Source organism: Oncorhynchus keta, chromosome 27, assembly GCF_023373465.1.
Source record: "Oncorhynchus keta strain PuntledgeMale-10-30-2019 chromosome 27, Oket_V2, whole genome shotgun sequence".
Lineage (NCBI taxonomy): Eukaryota > Metazoa > Chordata > Actinopteri > Salmoniformes > Salmonidae > Oncorhynchus > Oncorhynchus keta.
Window position 1 is genome coordinate 26,658,133 of NC_068447.1, and position 13,613 is coordinate 26,671,745.

Genomic DNA, 13,613 nt, shown 5'->3' on the forward strand with positions numbered 1-13,613 from the left:
TCACCTCTCCCATCTCTTATTCGACTAGTAGTTGTTCTGGAAGGTTTATTGCTTGCCTATATTTTACTCCCTCTTCTATGTTTAATATAACACACATACATTCATTATTCATTTTGGTTGCCTACGTGAAGTTTGTTCTATAGAAAGTATTTGACTCTGATGTGTGCCACAGAAAGTACTTGACTCTAGCTACAAAAGTAAGGAAACTAGAAGGGAGGGGAGGGGGGGGGGGGCAAGGCTATTTTCTTGCCTGCCAACCCCCCCTTCTATCATGGGACTGCAAGGCCTGGCACACTTCAGAATCAATTTTGGTGACTCTAGTCACAAAAGGAAGTGGTTATTTCAGCAATAGTTTTCAGAGGCCTCTACTGCTCTCTCTACCCATCATCCCAAAATCCCCCATCCCATCATGCATTTCCCTCTTATGGCTTTTCCTAAAATGTTTTACAACTTTTCTGTTTTAGTTTTTAAGAATGTAGGTACAGTAGTAATAATAAAATAATAAAACAATAATAAATCAAACGTGTACTCTGGGCGAAAAAAAAAGTTCAAATATATAAGTCAAGGTGAGTGCATATCCATAATCACAGTAAACTGTTATAATAATAGAAAAAACAAATAAAAAAATATATAAATGTATAATAATATAATAAACAAAACTATGACTGAATGTGCCTCCATGAAGAATCCCTCCCCAATAGGTCCCTTTTGTCAAGACTTCCTTGAAGTTGGTCCCTCTCCTTGTTCGGGCGACGTTCAGAGGTCGACGTCACCGGTCTTCAAGCCATCGCCGATCCACCTTTCATTTTCCATTTGTTTTGTCTTGTCTTTCCACACACCTGGTTTCAACTCCATCAATTACATGTTACTCTGTCCCCCCCATGTCCTTGTCCGGTATTTTTTATTGTAAGTGCTTGTGCACGTATTGTCTGGTGTGCGTCGGGTTTTGTACCCATTTAATGATTGTTCTGGTTTATATATATATATAATGGTTTCCAGTGAGTTTTTATTATTAAACTGTGCCGTTGGAAACACAGTTTTTGCTCTCCTGCGCCTGACTTCTCTGCCACCAGTACGCACCCCTTATACCTTTGCCCTCAATAGGACACCCCCAGCACCTCCACCATCCCCATCAACCTCCACCCACCCCTCAGCCACAAAACACAATAATGACAATAATATAAATTAAAATACAAAATATATATACCAAGATATATATACACATACACACACATGTACACGTACAGTACATACACATAAACAAATTCATAAGACACTCAACTTATCTCTTATCGCTGGAGTTCTGGAGTCAATTGTCTTCTCAAATACGGACAAAGATAACATCATGAGATAAAGAAATAGCAGTCACACTCTTCAAACACTGGTATGTTCAATTTCAAATTTTATATAATTGTAGATAAAAAAATAAAAATGTACATGGATATTTCAAGGTTCTTTGATCCAACTTCTGACGAGATGGCCACTAAAACACATGTATTTAAATAATTATGTTACAAGAAATCTATACTGTTCCATTTGCTCAGAAAAATACATGTAAAGATGTATAGACTACTTACATTTACATTTACATTTAAGTCATTTAGCAGACGCTCTTATCCAGAGCGACTTACAAATTGGTGCATTCACCTTATGACATCCAGTGGAACAGCCACTTTACAATAGTGCATCTAAATCTTTTAAGGGGGGTGAGAAGGATTACTTTATCCTATCCTAGGTATTCCTTAAAGAGGTGGGGTTTCAGGTGTCTCCGGAAGGTGGTGATTGACTCCGCTGTCCTGGCGTCGTGAGGGAGTGTGTTCCACCATTGGGGAGCCAGAGCAGCGAACAGTTTTGACTGGGCTGAGCGGGAACTGTACTTCCTCAGTGGTAGGGAGGCGAGCAGGCCAGAGGTGGATGAACGCAGTGCCCTTGTTTGGGTGTAGGGCCTGATCAGAGCCTGGAGGTACTGAGGTGCCGTTCCCCTCACAGCTCCGTAGGCAAGCACCATGGTCTTGTAGCGGATGCGAGCTTCAACTGGAAGCCAGTGGAGAGAGCGGAGGAGCGGGGTGACGTGAGAGAACTTGGGAAGGTTGAACACCAGACGGGCTGCGGCGTTCTGGATGAGTTGTAGGGGTTTAATGGCACAGGCAGGGAGCCCAGCCAACAGCGAGTTGCAGTAATCCAGACGGGAGATGACAAGTGCCTGGATTAGGACCTGCGCCGCTTCCTGTGTGAGGCAGGGTCGTACTCTGCGGATGTTGTAGAGCATGAACCTACAGGAACGGGCCACCGCCTTGATGTTAGTTGAGAACGACAGGGTGTTGTCCAGGATCACGCCAAGGTTCTTAGCGCTCTGGGAGGAGGACACAATGGAGTTGTCAACCATGATGGCGAGATCATGGAACGGGCAGTCCTTCCCGGGAGGAAGAGCAGCTCCGTCTTGCCGAGGTTCAGCTTGAGGTGGTGATCCGTCATCCACACTGATATGTCTGCCAGACATGCAGAGATGCGATTCACCACCTGGTCATCAGAAGGAGGAAAGGAGAAGATTAATTGTGTGTCGTCTGCATAGCAATGATAGGAGAGACCATGTGAGGTTATGACAGAGCCAAGTGACTTGGTGTATAGCGAGAATAGGAGAGGGCCTAGAACAGAGCCCTGGGGGACACCAGTGGTGAGAGCGCGTGGTGAGGAGACAGATTCTCGCCACGCCACCTGGTAGGAGCGACCTGTCAGGTAGGACGCAATCCAAGCGTGGGCCGCGCCGGAGATGCCCAACTCGGAGAGGGTGGAGAGGAGGATCTGATGGTTCACAGTATCGAAGGCAGCCGATAGGTCTAGAAGGATGAGAGCAGAGGAGAGAGAGTTAGCTTTAGCGGTGCGGAGCGCCTCCGTGATACAGAGAAGAGCAGTCTCAGTTGAATGACTAGTCTTGAAACCTGACTGATTTGGATCAAGAAGGTCATTCTGAGAGAGATAGCGGGAGAGCTGGCCAAGGACGGCACGTTCAAGAGTTTTGGAGAGAAAAGAAAGAAGGGATACTGGTCTGTAGTTGTTGACATCGGAGGGATCGAGTGTAGGTTTTTTCAGAAGGGGTGCAACTCTCGCTCTCTTGAAGACGGAAGGGACGTAGCCAGCGGTCAGGGATGAGTTGATGAGCGAGGTGAGGTAAGGGAGAAGGTCTCCGGAAATAGTCTGGAGAAGAGAGGAGGGGATAGGGTCGAGCGGGCAGGTTGTTGGGCGGCCGGCCGTCACAAGACGCGAGATTTCATCTGGAGAGAGAGGGGAGAAAGAGGTCAGAGCACCGGGTAGGGCAGTGTGAGCAGAACCAGCGGTGTCGTTTGACTTAGCAAACGAGGATCGGATGTCGTCGACCTTCTTTTCAAAATGGTTGACGAAGTCATCTGCAGAGAGGGAGGAGGGGGAGGGGAGGAGGATTCAGGAGGGAGGAGAAGGTGGCAAAGAGCTTCCTAGGGTTAGAGGCAGATGCTTGGAATTTAGAGTGGTAGAAAGTGGCTTTAGCAGCAGAGACAGAGGAGGAAAATGTAGAGAGGAGGGAGCGAAAGGATGCCAGGTCCGCAGGAGGCGAGTTTTCCTCCATTTCCGCTCGGCTGCCCGGAGCCCTGTTCTGTGAGCTCGCAATGAGTCGTCGAGCCACGAAGCGGGAGGGGAGGACCGAGCCGGCCTGGAAGATAGGGGACATAGAGAGTCAAAGGATGCAGAAAGGGAGGAGAGGAGGGTTGAGGAGGCAGAATCAGGAGATAGGTTGGAGAAGGTTTGAGCAGAGGGAAGAGATGATAGGATGGAAGAGGAGAGAGTAGCGGGGGAGAGAGAGCGAAGGTTGGGACGGCGCGATACCATCCGAGTAGGGGCAGTGTGGGAAGTGTTGGATGAGAGCGAGAGGGAAAAGGATACAAGGTAGTGGTCGGAGACTTGGAGGGGAGTTGCAATGAGGTTAGTGGAAGAACAGCATCTAGTAAAGATGAGGTCGAGCGTATTGCCTGCCTTGTGAGTAGGGGGAAGGTGAGAGGGTGAGGTCAAAAGAGGAAAGGAGTGGAAAGAAGGAGGCAGAGAGGAATGAGTCAAAGGTAGACGTGGGGAGGTTAAAGTCGCCCAGAACTGTGAGAGGTGAGCCGTCCTCAGGAAAGGAGCTTATCAAGACATCAAGCTCATTGATGAACTCTCCGAGGGGACCTGGAGGGCGATAAATGATAAGGATGTTAAGCTTGAAAGGGCTGGTAACTGTGACAGCATGAAATTCAAAGGAGGCGATAGACAGATGGGTAAGGGAGAAAGAGAGAATGACCACTTGGGAGAGATGAGGATCCCGGTGCCACCACCCCGCTGACCAGAAGCTCTCGGGGTGTGCGAGAACACGTGGGCGGACGAAGAGAGAGCAGTAGGAGTAGCAGTGTTATCTGTGGTGATCCATGTTTCCGTCAGTGCCAAGAAGTCGAGGGACTGGAGGGAGGCATAGGCTGAGATGAACTCTGCCTTGTTGGCCGCAGATCGGCAGTTCCAGAGGCTACCGGAGACCTGGAACTCCACGTGGGTCGTGCGCGCTGGGACCACCAGATTAGGGTGGCCGCGGCCACGCGGTGTGGAGCGTTTGTATGGTCTGTGCAGAGAGGAGATAACAGGGATAGACAGACACATAGTTGACAGGCCACAGAAGAGACTACGCTAATGCAAGGAGATTGGAATGACAAGTGGACTACATGTCTCGAATGTTCAGAAAGTTAAGCTTACGTAGCAAGAATCTTATTGACTAAAATGATTAAAATGATACAGTACTGCTGAAGTAGGCTAGCTGGCAGTGGCTGCGTTGTTGACTTTGTAGACTAGCTGGCAGTGGCTGCGTTGTTGACACTACACTAATCAAGTCGTTCCGTTGAGTGTAATAGTTTCTACAGTGCTGCTATTCGGGGGCTAGCTGGCTAGCTAGCAGTGTTGATTACGTTACGTTGCGTTAAAAGAACGACAATAGCTGGCTAGCTAACCTAGAAAATCGCTCTAGACTACACAATTATCTTTGATACACAGACGGCTATGTAGCTAGCTATGTAGCTAGCTACGATCAAACAAATCAAACCGTTGTGCTGTAATGAAATGAAATGAAAATGTGATACTACCTGTGGAGCGAAGCGGAATGCGACCGGGTTGTTGAGTGCGGAAGTTCTATTCAGTAGACGTTGGCTAGCTGTTGGCTAGCTAGCAGTGTCTCCTATGTTAAGGACGACAAATAGCTGGCTAGCTAACCTCGGTAAATTAAGATAATCACTCTAAGACTACACGCTCTAAACTACACAATTATCTTGGATACGAAGACAGCAAAGACAACTATGTAGCTAGCTAACACTACACTAATCAACATTACTTGACATTATGTTTTGCTAGATGACCTGAGCCAACTGTGCCACTTCTGTGGGGAGGTGGACAATGAGGAAAACTGGGTAATTGATTGTTCACTTCTAAAGGCACATTTTTAGGAGTATGAATGTGTATAACCAGTCAATTTTCCAAAGGTAGTATAATCCGCTTTGATAATGAAATAATTGTAATTCAAGAAAATGTTTTAAATATATTAATTTGTCATCATAAAGTTTGTGACCGCTGCCCACGATGATTCCACCAGTCCTGTATGAAAACCATCTCATTGGACAAATTTGTTTAATAAAAAATAAAAAAACGTTATTTAACTAGGCAAGTCAGTTAAGAACAATTCAGATGTCTGCGCTGCCTGTCAGGACGAGGTTAGGCTTGAGTTCCAGGTGGCGGTATCACCTGAAACATCCATAAGTGGACTAAATGTTCAGTCGAGCTGTTGCAGCTTTCCAATATTTGTTTTGTTATTTATTGTCATTTTATTTCTTATTATGCAAAGATCGAAATTTGTATTTAATGTTTGTTAACAAACTTAACTTTCTGTGATGTGTTTATTTTGTATTTTCTTAAACATGAATGTTTCTTTAAAAAAAAGTTTCTTAATACTCTAATTTTGCTCTCTGTAGCACACTACTGGTCAACATGAGCTACCACAATGATTAGGAAGTGTGCCAGGCCTTGCAGTCCCAAACTAGAAGGGGGGAGAAGTCCCCCCCCCCCCTTCTACTTTCCTTAATTTTGTGGTTTTTATTTTATTTAACCAGGTAGGCCAGTTGAGAACAAGTTCTCATTTTCAACTGCGACCTGGCCAAGATTAAGCAAAGCAGTTCGACACAACAGAGTTACACATGGAGTCAATAATACAGTAGCATCTATATACAGCATGTGGTAGGTTAAGAGGGAAGGCAATAAATAGGCCATTGTGGTGAAGTAATTACAATATAGCAATTAAACACTGGAGTGGTAGAGATACTAGGGTGGAACGGAGCAAGTTAAATACAGTATGGTGATGAGGTAGATTGGATAGGCTATTTACAGATGAGCATGTACAGGTGTAGTGATCTGTGAGCTGCTCTGACAGCTGGTGCTTAATGCTAGTGAGGGAGGTAAAGAGTCTCCAGCTTTAGTGATTTTTGCCATTCGTTCCAGTCATTGGCAGCAGAGAACTGGAAGGAGAGGCCGCCAAAGGAAGATTTGGCTTTGGGGGTGACCTGTGAGGAGTGTGTGCTACAGGTGGGTGCTGCTATGGTGACCAGTGAGCTGAGATAAGGCGGGGCTTTACCTAGCAGAGACTTGTAGATGACCTGGACCAGTGGGTTTTGCTGTGAGTATGAAGTGAGGGCCAGCCAACGAGTGTACAGGTCGCAGGGTGTGGGTAGTATATGGGGCTTTGGTGACAAAACGGATGGCACTGTGATACACCATCCAATTTGTTGAGATGAGTGTTGGAGGCTAATTTGTAAATTACATCGCCGAAGTCGAGGATCGGTAGGATGGTCAGTTTTACAAGGGTATGTTTGGCAGCATGAGTGAAGGATGCTTTGTTGTGAAATAGAAAGCCGATTCTATATTTAATTTTGGATTGGAGATGTTTAATATGAGTCTGGAAAGAGACTTTACAGTCTAACCAGACACCTAGGTAGTTGTCCACATATTCTAAGTCAACCGTCCAGAGTAGTGATGCTGGACGAACGGGTAGGTGCAGCTTTCCAATATCAATTTTGTGGCTAGAGACAAATACTTTCTGTAGCACACACTACTGGTCAACATAAGCTACCAAAAATGAGTATTAAGTGTGCCAGGCCTTGCAAGAAAATCGGCAGGCAAGAAAATCAGTCAAATGTAAGTCGCTCTGGATAAGAGCGTCTGCTAAATGACCTAAATGTAAATGTAAATGTAAATACTTTCTGTAGCACACACTACTGGTCAACATTAGCTACCAAAAATGATTATGAAGTGTGACAGGCCTTGCAAGAAAATTTGTCAAATACTGTCTACAGAACAATGTATGTGTGATATATTAAACATGAGGGAGTAAAATGTAGGCAAGCAATAAACCTTTCAGAACAACTACTAATCGAATAAGACATGGAAGAGATGACGAATTTTGGCAAAGAGATGTATTTATAGTCTAATACACTTGGGAAAAAAATAGCCAAACCGAAAACTGCAGACATTACTGGTGCCTCCCCCGCTATCAAACCGAAATCAAAAATAAATTAAACGCAGCCGAACGTGATCAGAAATCTCAACTAGCAAGCGTCGCAGCAATGAATTGAGTGCGAGCGCGTCCACGCTAAGGATGGGTGGGAGAGAATTCTGGCATGGGGGAGCTTTTCGGCACAAAACCTGCACCTATTTACCCGGATACAGTACCTCTTGCGGCACGATTGATTCACTGTGTCAATGTTCGCACTGTAAACATTCTAATAAAAGCGATGAGCGTTAAATCAAGTTGCTTCCTCGTTATTTCTCCCGTCCCTAGAAAGACCATTACGTCAATGCGCGGTGATCCTTCTGTGTAGTCATCGAGTTTGATTAAATGTTGATTACAAAAATCCAGAGAACTGGTGACTCGAACCCAGAATGAGACAGAACTGTCAGTGCCGGCCGATGGAAAGGAGTGAGGGGCAAACTGTTCCTGATGGCGATGCCTTAGCTAGAAGCTGTTCACCCCGCCAGTTCAGCATCACCACCCACACCTCCACTAGCGAGTCCGACTGAGCAGGAGAGGGAAACGGGGAGCAGATGCAATTTGCAGTTCAAGAACAAGAACATGAATTACCCCTGGCTTGTCATGCAGAATTAAAAACGGGGCTGTACAACATGCAAAAAGATGGGGAGCTTGGATCTAGAAACGACTGGAGGGATTAAACTATCTAGCAAAAGTGTGACTGGAATGTACAGTATCATCCTCTGCCTTTGAAATTTTAAAAAAAGAGTCCTCAGAAAAAAGGTTTTTGAACATGCCCGAACCAAGGCGCAATTGGTTCGGCATTTTCAAAATCAACTGTCACTGTCCTAATTATCCTGAACATAACCCTGTCCCAGTGTCCACTGTTGACGTTCACTGACTACACCCAACACTAATGTTGTGTAAATCGCATACTGTAGTAATGGTCAAGCCATTTGTTCAATTCTTCCAAACGTATCACACTTGTTACTTGAGTGCTGCTTTGTAAAAATAAATTCAATAAATTAAAGTCCATAAAGGGGTAATCAGCAGTTGCTACAAACATTTTGAGTGTGATGGGGGATGTTTAGAATAATGCTGCTTTCTAATAATCTGTCTTGGTTGGGTTCATGCGAGTGACATATTGACTACACAAGAGTACACCCAGAACATTGCTCTGGGATCTAGGAATATCTCAGTTTCAAGGTAAGAAGCCTGGCATCTATCAGTCAGTCTCATGCAGGAACCAACCATGCTTATAAGACTTGTTTGTGTAGCAGTACATGCCCAATTTTCAGAGTTTCATCAGGCAGAGTTTGTGAACCTCTCCAGCCATGGTAAAGATTTCTTCCTTTACTTTAAATTTGAGTCCTTAGTGGTGAATTTCCCCAACAGTACTTATTAATTTATGATGTTCCCATTGATTGAAGGATATAACTTATGTCTCATGAGCTTAGTTCAACTGTCATACCACATCATAAACAGAAAAAAATGTGCAATCATTTGTCAACAAAATAAAATGTAAATAAACACTTTATAGCCTCAACTATAATTTTGTTATGTCTGAATTTGACAGTGGTTACATTTCTCCAGCACCATCCTTTCGCTTTTTACCAAAACAGGGTTGGAGAGGTCATTTTGTTATTGTTTCTACTGCTGATTGCTGCTTTAAAATTCAAGTTTGCATTCTTGAATATGTAGCACAGTGACTTTACATCACAAATAAAACAGACCCACAAACAAGCATAAAAATATATTTGATCTTCTCAGTAAGTGAACAGTTCCATGAAAATGACTGACAGCCTTTTAAAGATTGGTAAGTACATGGCTTGCATAGGCAACATAGAATGATGTTAAATGGAATGGTCAAGTGCCAGAGTAAACCTGTTAGACAGCCGACCATAGAATAACAATATAAAAAAGACAGGAGGAGAATAAATAGAAACTTGATGACCTATAGGCACGGTGTAATTGAAAACGTTAGACTACAAATCCCATGAGCCTCAAATGCAACTTGGCTCCACCCTGTTCAATGTCATCAGCTTCACTCTGTGTACCCAACAGCATGTACCCTGCTTGTAAAGACAGTCCGCTGAGGGAATCATGCGTTCTTGTGATAAGATGAATGGACCAATACAGGAGGTGGCTGTGCTGGCAGATAAGGTTGGTCTCCCCTTTCAGGGGAAATGTCTGAGGTACATTGAGATGAAGGATGATCATTTCTCTGTGACTGCTGCTGCCATGGGGATGCGGATTGTTGCCTGTGCAGTCGCTGCCAGCTCCTCGATCTCTGTGTTTAACCGCCTGATGACCCACTCCATCGCCTCTCGTCCCTGGACACAACAAAACACACAGGGGAAAGTTAGGAGCTGAACATTTCCACTCATAAATATTTAATCCAGGCTGCATGTGCGAAGGATAGAGGTCATACTTTGCCTGCATTCGCTGAGATGGTTTTGGCCATGAGCCCCTCCAGGTAGCTGCTCAGACTAATTCCTTTTACAGAGATCAGTGCCTCTTGTGTCAGTATGGTCCTAAACATAATGATAAACAGAAAAAAAACAGTTTAGCTGTGAAAACGCAAAGCTATTTATCCATTTTCCCGTATATAAACTCAAACCATCAACAAATCACATACTTTTCGGGATCCTGCGGATGCGGCCTGTATGTTAACTTTTCATCCACAGATACTATGTTAGTACATGAAATCTGAAAGCAGAGGAAAGTGCATCAACGTTAGCCAACAAGGCTAAAAGGTGGAGTTATCTATAGTACTCACAAATGAACATCCGACAACAGCGGTGAACTCACATTTGTAGATTGTAGCTCAAATGTCTTTTCCTTGGGGTCTACCACCGAATGCTCCTGGATGTATGTGTTTGTTCGTGTTATACCAATGAGCTGTGAGAAAAGACAATGACATCCTCACTGTCAGTGAAATACGTTTGACATCACTAACAAAATAATACATCCTCAGATCTGCTGAATGCACTTCTTAGGAGAATCGCATTAGTGGCAACATTGGAGACAGGCATCCACTGTGCTGAGGACTTACAGTCTTGGCCAAGGAGGGCAGTCCCCACTCTGTGCTGAGCAGTCGGTTGCTGCATAGCCGACCTTGTGTGTCCACATGTCTGTTTAACACGTCCACCCCTACCACGCCAGGGTTCATGGGGTTGGGGTACTTCTGCATTGCCGCCTTTGTCACTGTCTCCCACGGGTGGCTGTGGGGGGGACAACACAGGAAGTCAATATTACTGTAATAATACAGTATCATAATGTGTGCATATCATAATGTTACCATGTGTGCATGTGGACCTCCTGGTGTGCCCCCCACGTGAATACATTTGAAAAACTGTCCTGACATTATTGTACTGTGTTATGTCGATTGGGTTAAGAAATATGAATTATGGGTTCAGTAATACAAGGTACTTGGTTTGACATTGACAATGTTTATTTTTTTACAATCCCTATTCATGATGCGAGGTAAACAGGGGCATTTCCTCACTCAATTAATTCCCCAAAGAGTATTAAACCCTGAATATATAGTGACATAACAACCATGATTCCACCATTGACAGAGCCTCCGGTATAGCTAGTTGGAGTAGAAATACCTTTATCCCAGTCTCAGAGAGTGCATGCCTAGTGGTGCGGCACGGGACATCACCAAAAAGAACATTGAGCTAAAATTCGATTAAATAGATGAATTCACGTGACCTTAAACAAGTAACAGTTAGCTGAAGCAAAGCACCGGAATCCCGTGACACTCTGCTGTAAACTTCGGGCTAACAGTTAACGTTAGCTACTTGTAATGCAGCTAACTAATGTAATGTCAAAGATATGGTAATGTTATGGCTGGCTAGCTTGCATTCACTTACTGTACTGTCTTTGTTGTATAGCTAGCTAACTATCATTATTTTTCCTAGTTTAGGAATAGTAAAATGGAAGTTTGAAGTGTTGGCTAGCCAAATATTTGGCTAAAGTCAGCTGTTTGCTACCTAAAACCCATTGATTTGTACCAGAAGCTAGTTGACTAAAAGCAAAGAGCTAACGCGCGCTAACTGGCTGGTTGCTAACCTAGCTACAAACTTCAATAAGCTAGTTAATATCAAGGTATTTCAATTAAACACGTTTTAGAACTTTTATAAATTACTCACTTGAATATGTGTTCTGAGGTCCAGATCTTCATGTTTTAAACCGTTCAGTCAGTACTTGGGCGCCGGTGACTTATGACAGCGTGACAGCAGCTATAAAGGAAAGATGTTGCCAAATTGCCCAACAAGTGGTGCTCCCTCTGTTGGCGACCAGAAGTATGTCATCCGACTCGTGATTGGTCGTTCGCGAACGAATCGGCTCTAAGAGCCGGCTCTTGTAGGTGAACGTTGGGAGACGGCTCGCATATCAGAAGAGCCGAATCTATTTATAAAAATATATACAAATTAAGATATTAATAATCAAACTATTTAAATGTATAGAATTAGCTAATTCAAAGAACGAAAAAATAAATAAAATAATATGGGTCTAAATGCTCAAGCCCACACATTCGTTCTGACTGTCTGCTCAGACGAACAGAACAGCCTCACCTGTTGTTCCTGTCAATCAGACACGCAGTGTCAACCAATGAACCAAAGATGGGTAACTCACCAACTCACTCACAGTCACACACTGAGCAGCCGAGAACAGGGAGGAAGGACAGCTGTGAAAACAACAGCTGGAAAATGAGTCGGAAGCATAGTAGCTTTTGGATGCATTTTAATAATGTAGACAATGTTGGAGCACCGTGTAGAATTTGCCAAAACAAAATCTCATATAAAGCCGGTTCTACGCACAACCTTCACCGGCATATGCAAACTGTCCACCCAACTATGAAGCTAGCTGTAGCGGAGCTTCGAGAAACTAGCGGGCCTGCTAGTGATAGTGGTGGAGCCAGCACCTCCACACGTGGAGATGTATCCACTCAGTCAAGTAGGCCTACTCCGCGACCCACAGCAACACAGTCTTCTATGGACCAATTTATGCCAAAGTCTATGTCTGTTGCAAAACAAGGCCAAATTGATATTGCATTGCCTAAAATGATTCCAACTGATTTCCAGACATTTTCGATCGTGGAGGACAGAGGTTTTAGAAATGATAGCAATAGCCTAAATCCAATGTACACAATTCCAAGCAGGAAAACCCTTTCAAAATCACTTATTCCACAACTGTATGAGGCTTCAGTGTGGGAAAGAGTCCAAAAAGCTGCAGTTTGCCTTACCACTGACTTCAGGACATCAAGGGTAACCACTTCTTACATGTCGGTTACCTGTCACTTCATTGAAGATTTTTCAATGTCTAGCTGTCTTCTGGACTGCTTTGAGTTCAGTGACAGACACACCTCAGAGAACTTGGCAGAGGAACTGTTGAGTGGCCAGAGAATGGCAAGTAGATGGAAAAGTGGTCTGTTAGCAACAATGAAGCTAACATAACCATTTTTAAATGGACTCATCATCCATGTCTTGCCCACACAATCAACCTGGTTGTAAGAGATGCTCTGAAGGTGATGAAACCCACTGTGGACAAAGTGAAAGCAGCTGTGGAATACTTCCACAGGAGCACAGTAAGTGCTGGAAAACTAAAGTCTACACAACGCCTGATGGGGATGCCTGAGCTGAGGCCTGAACAAGACTGCACTACAAAGTGGAATTCAACATTTTATATGTTGAAGCGGTTTCTTGAGTCAAAGGATGCCATCATCTCTACCCTGGCCATTGTCAATGCACCTGTTGATGCTCTGACCCAAGAGGAATGGGAGGTGGTGGAGGAGGTGTGCAGAGTCCTGGAACCCTTTGAACAGGTCACTGTGGAGATCAGTGGAGAGAGGTACAATAAGCAGTTATTACTGCATCATTATTTATTCCAGTATTATATATGTATATGAGCAGTAGATGAGAATGTAATATCAGTAGACAAAACATGAACCTGAACTGTTCTGGGACAAATAATTACTGAGAGAAGAAATCGCATCAGCTCCTCAAAAGTGAGGCAGCTTGCATTTCTGAATGCAAATCTCCCATAA

At 44.1% G+C, this 13,613-nt stretch overlaps 1 protein-coding gene across 1 annotated transcript; it reads right to left on the minus strand.

Annotated features, from left to right (window-relative positions):
- Positions 1 to 9,296: 9,296 nt before the first annotated feature.
- LOC118359685 (PRELI domain containing protein 3B-like) lies at positions 9,297 to 11,875 on the minus strand. The gene is made up of 6 exons (XM_035738303.2): positions 11,716 to 11,875; positions 10,614 to 10,782; positions 10,370 to 10,459; positions 10,197 to 10,267; positions 9,990 to 10,092; positions 9,297 to 9,891 (listed from the first exon to the last, which is right to left on the minus strand). Exons 1-6 carry the CDS (start codon positions 11,745 to 11,747, stop codon positions 9,775 to 9,777), a joined length of 582 nt encoding a protein of 193 aa, XP_035594196.1. The 5' UTR covers positions 11,748 to 11,875; the 3' UTR covers positions 9,297 to 9,774.
- Between the last annotated feature and the right edge of the window lie 1,738 nt (positions 11,876 to 13,613).

What these genes read in the sequence shown, in the direction of transcription:
- LOC118359685 (XM_035738303.2), bottom strand. Translation starts at nt 11,747, where the DNA reads ATGAAGATCTGGACCTCAGAACACATATTCAA. An exon ending in ACCTCAGAACACATATTCAA is followed by an intron (nt 10,783 to 11,715) that starts GTGAGTAATTTA and finishes TCCCCCCCACAG; the next exon opens with CCACCCGTGGGAGACAGTGA. An exon ending in TTGAGCTACAATCTACAAAT is followed by an intron (nt 10,268 to 10,369) that starts GTGAGTTCACCG and finishes CTCTGCTTTCAG; the next exon opens with ATTTCATGTACTAACATAGT.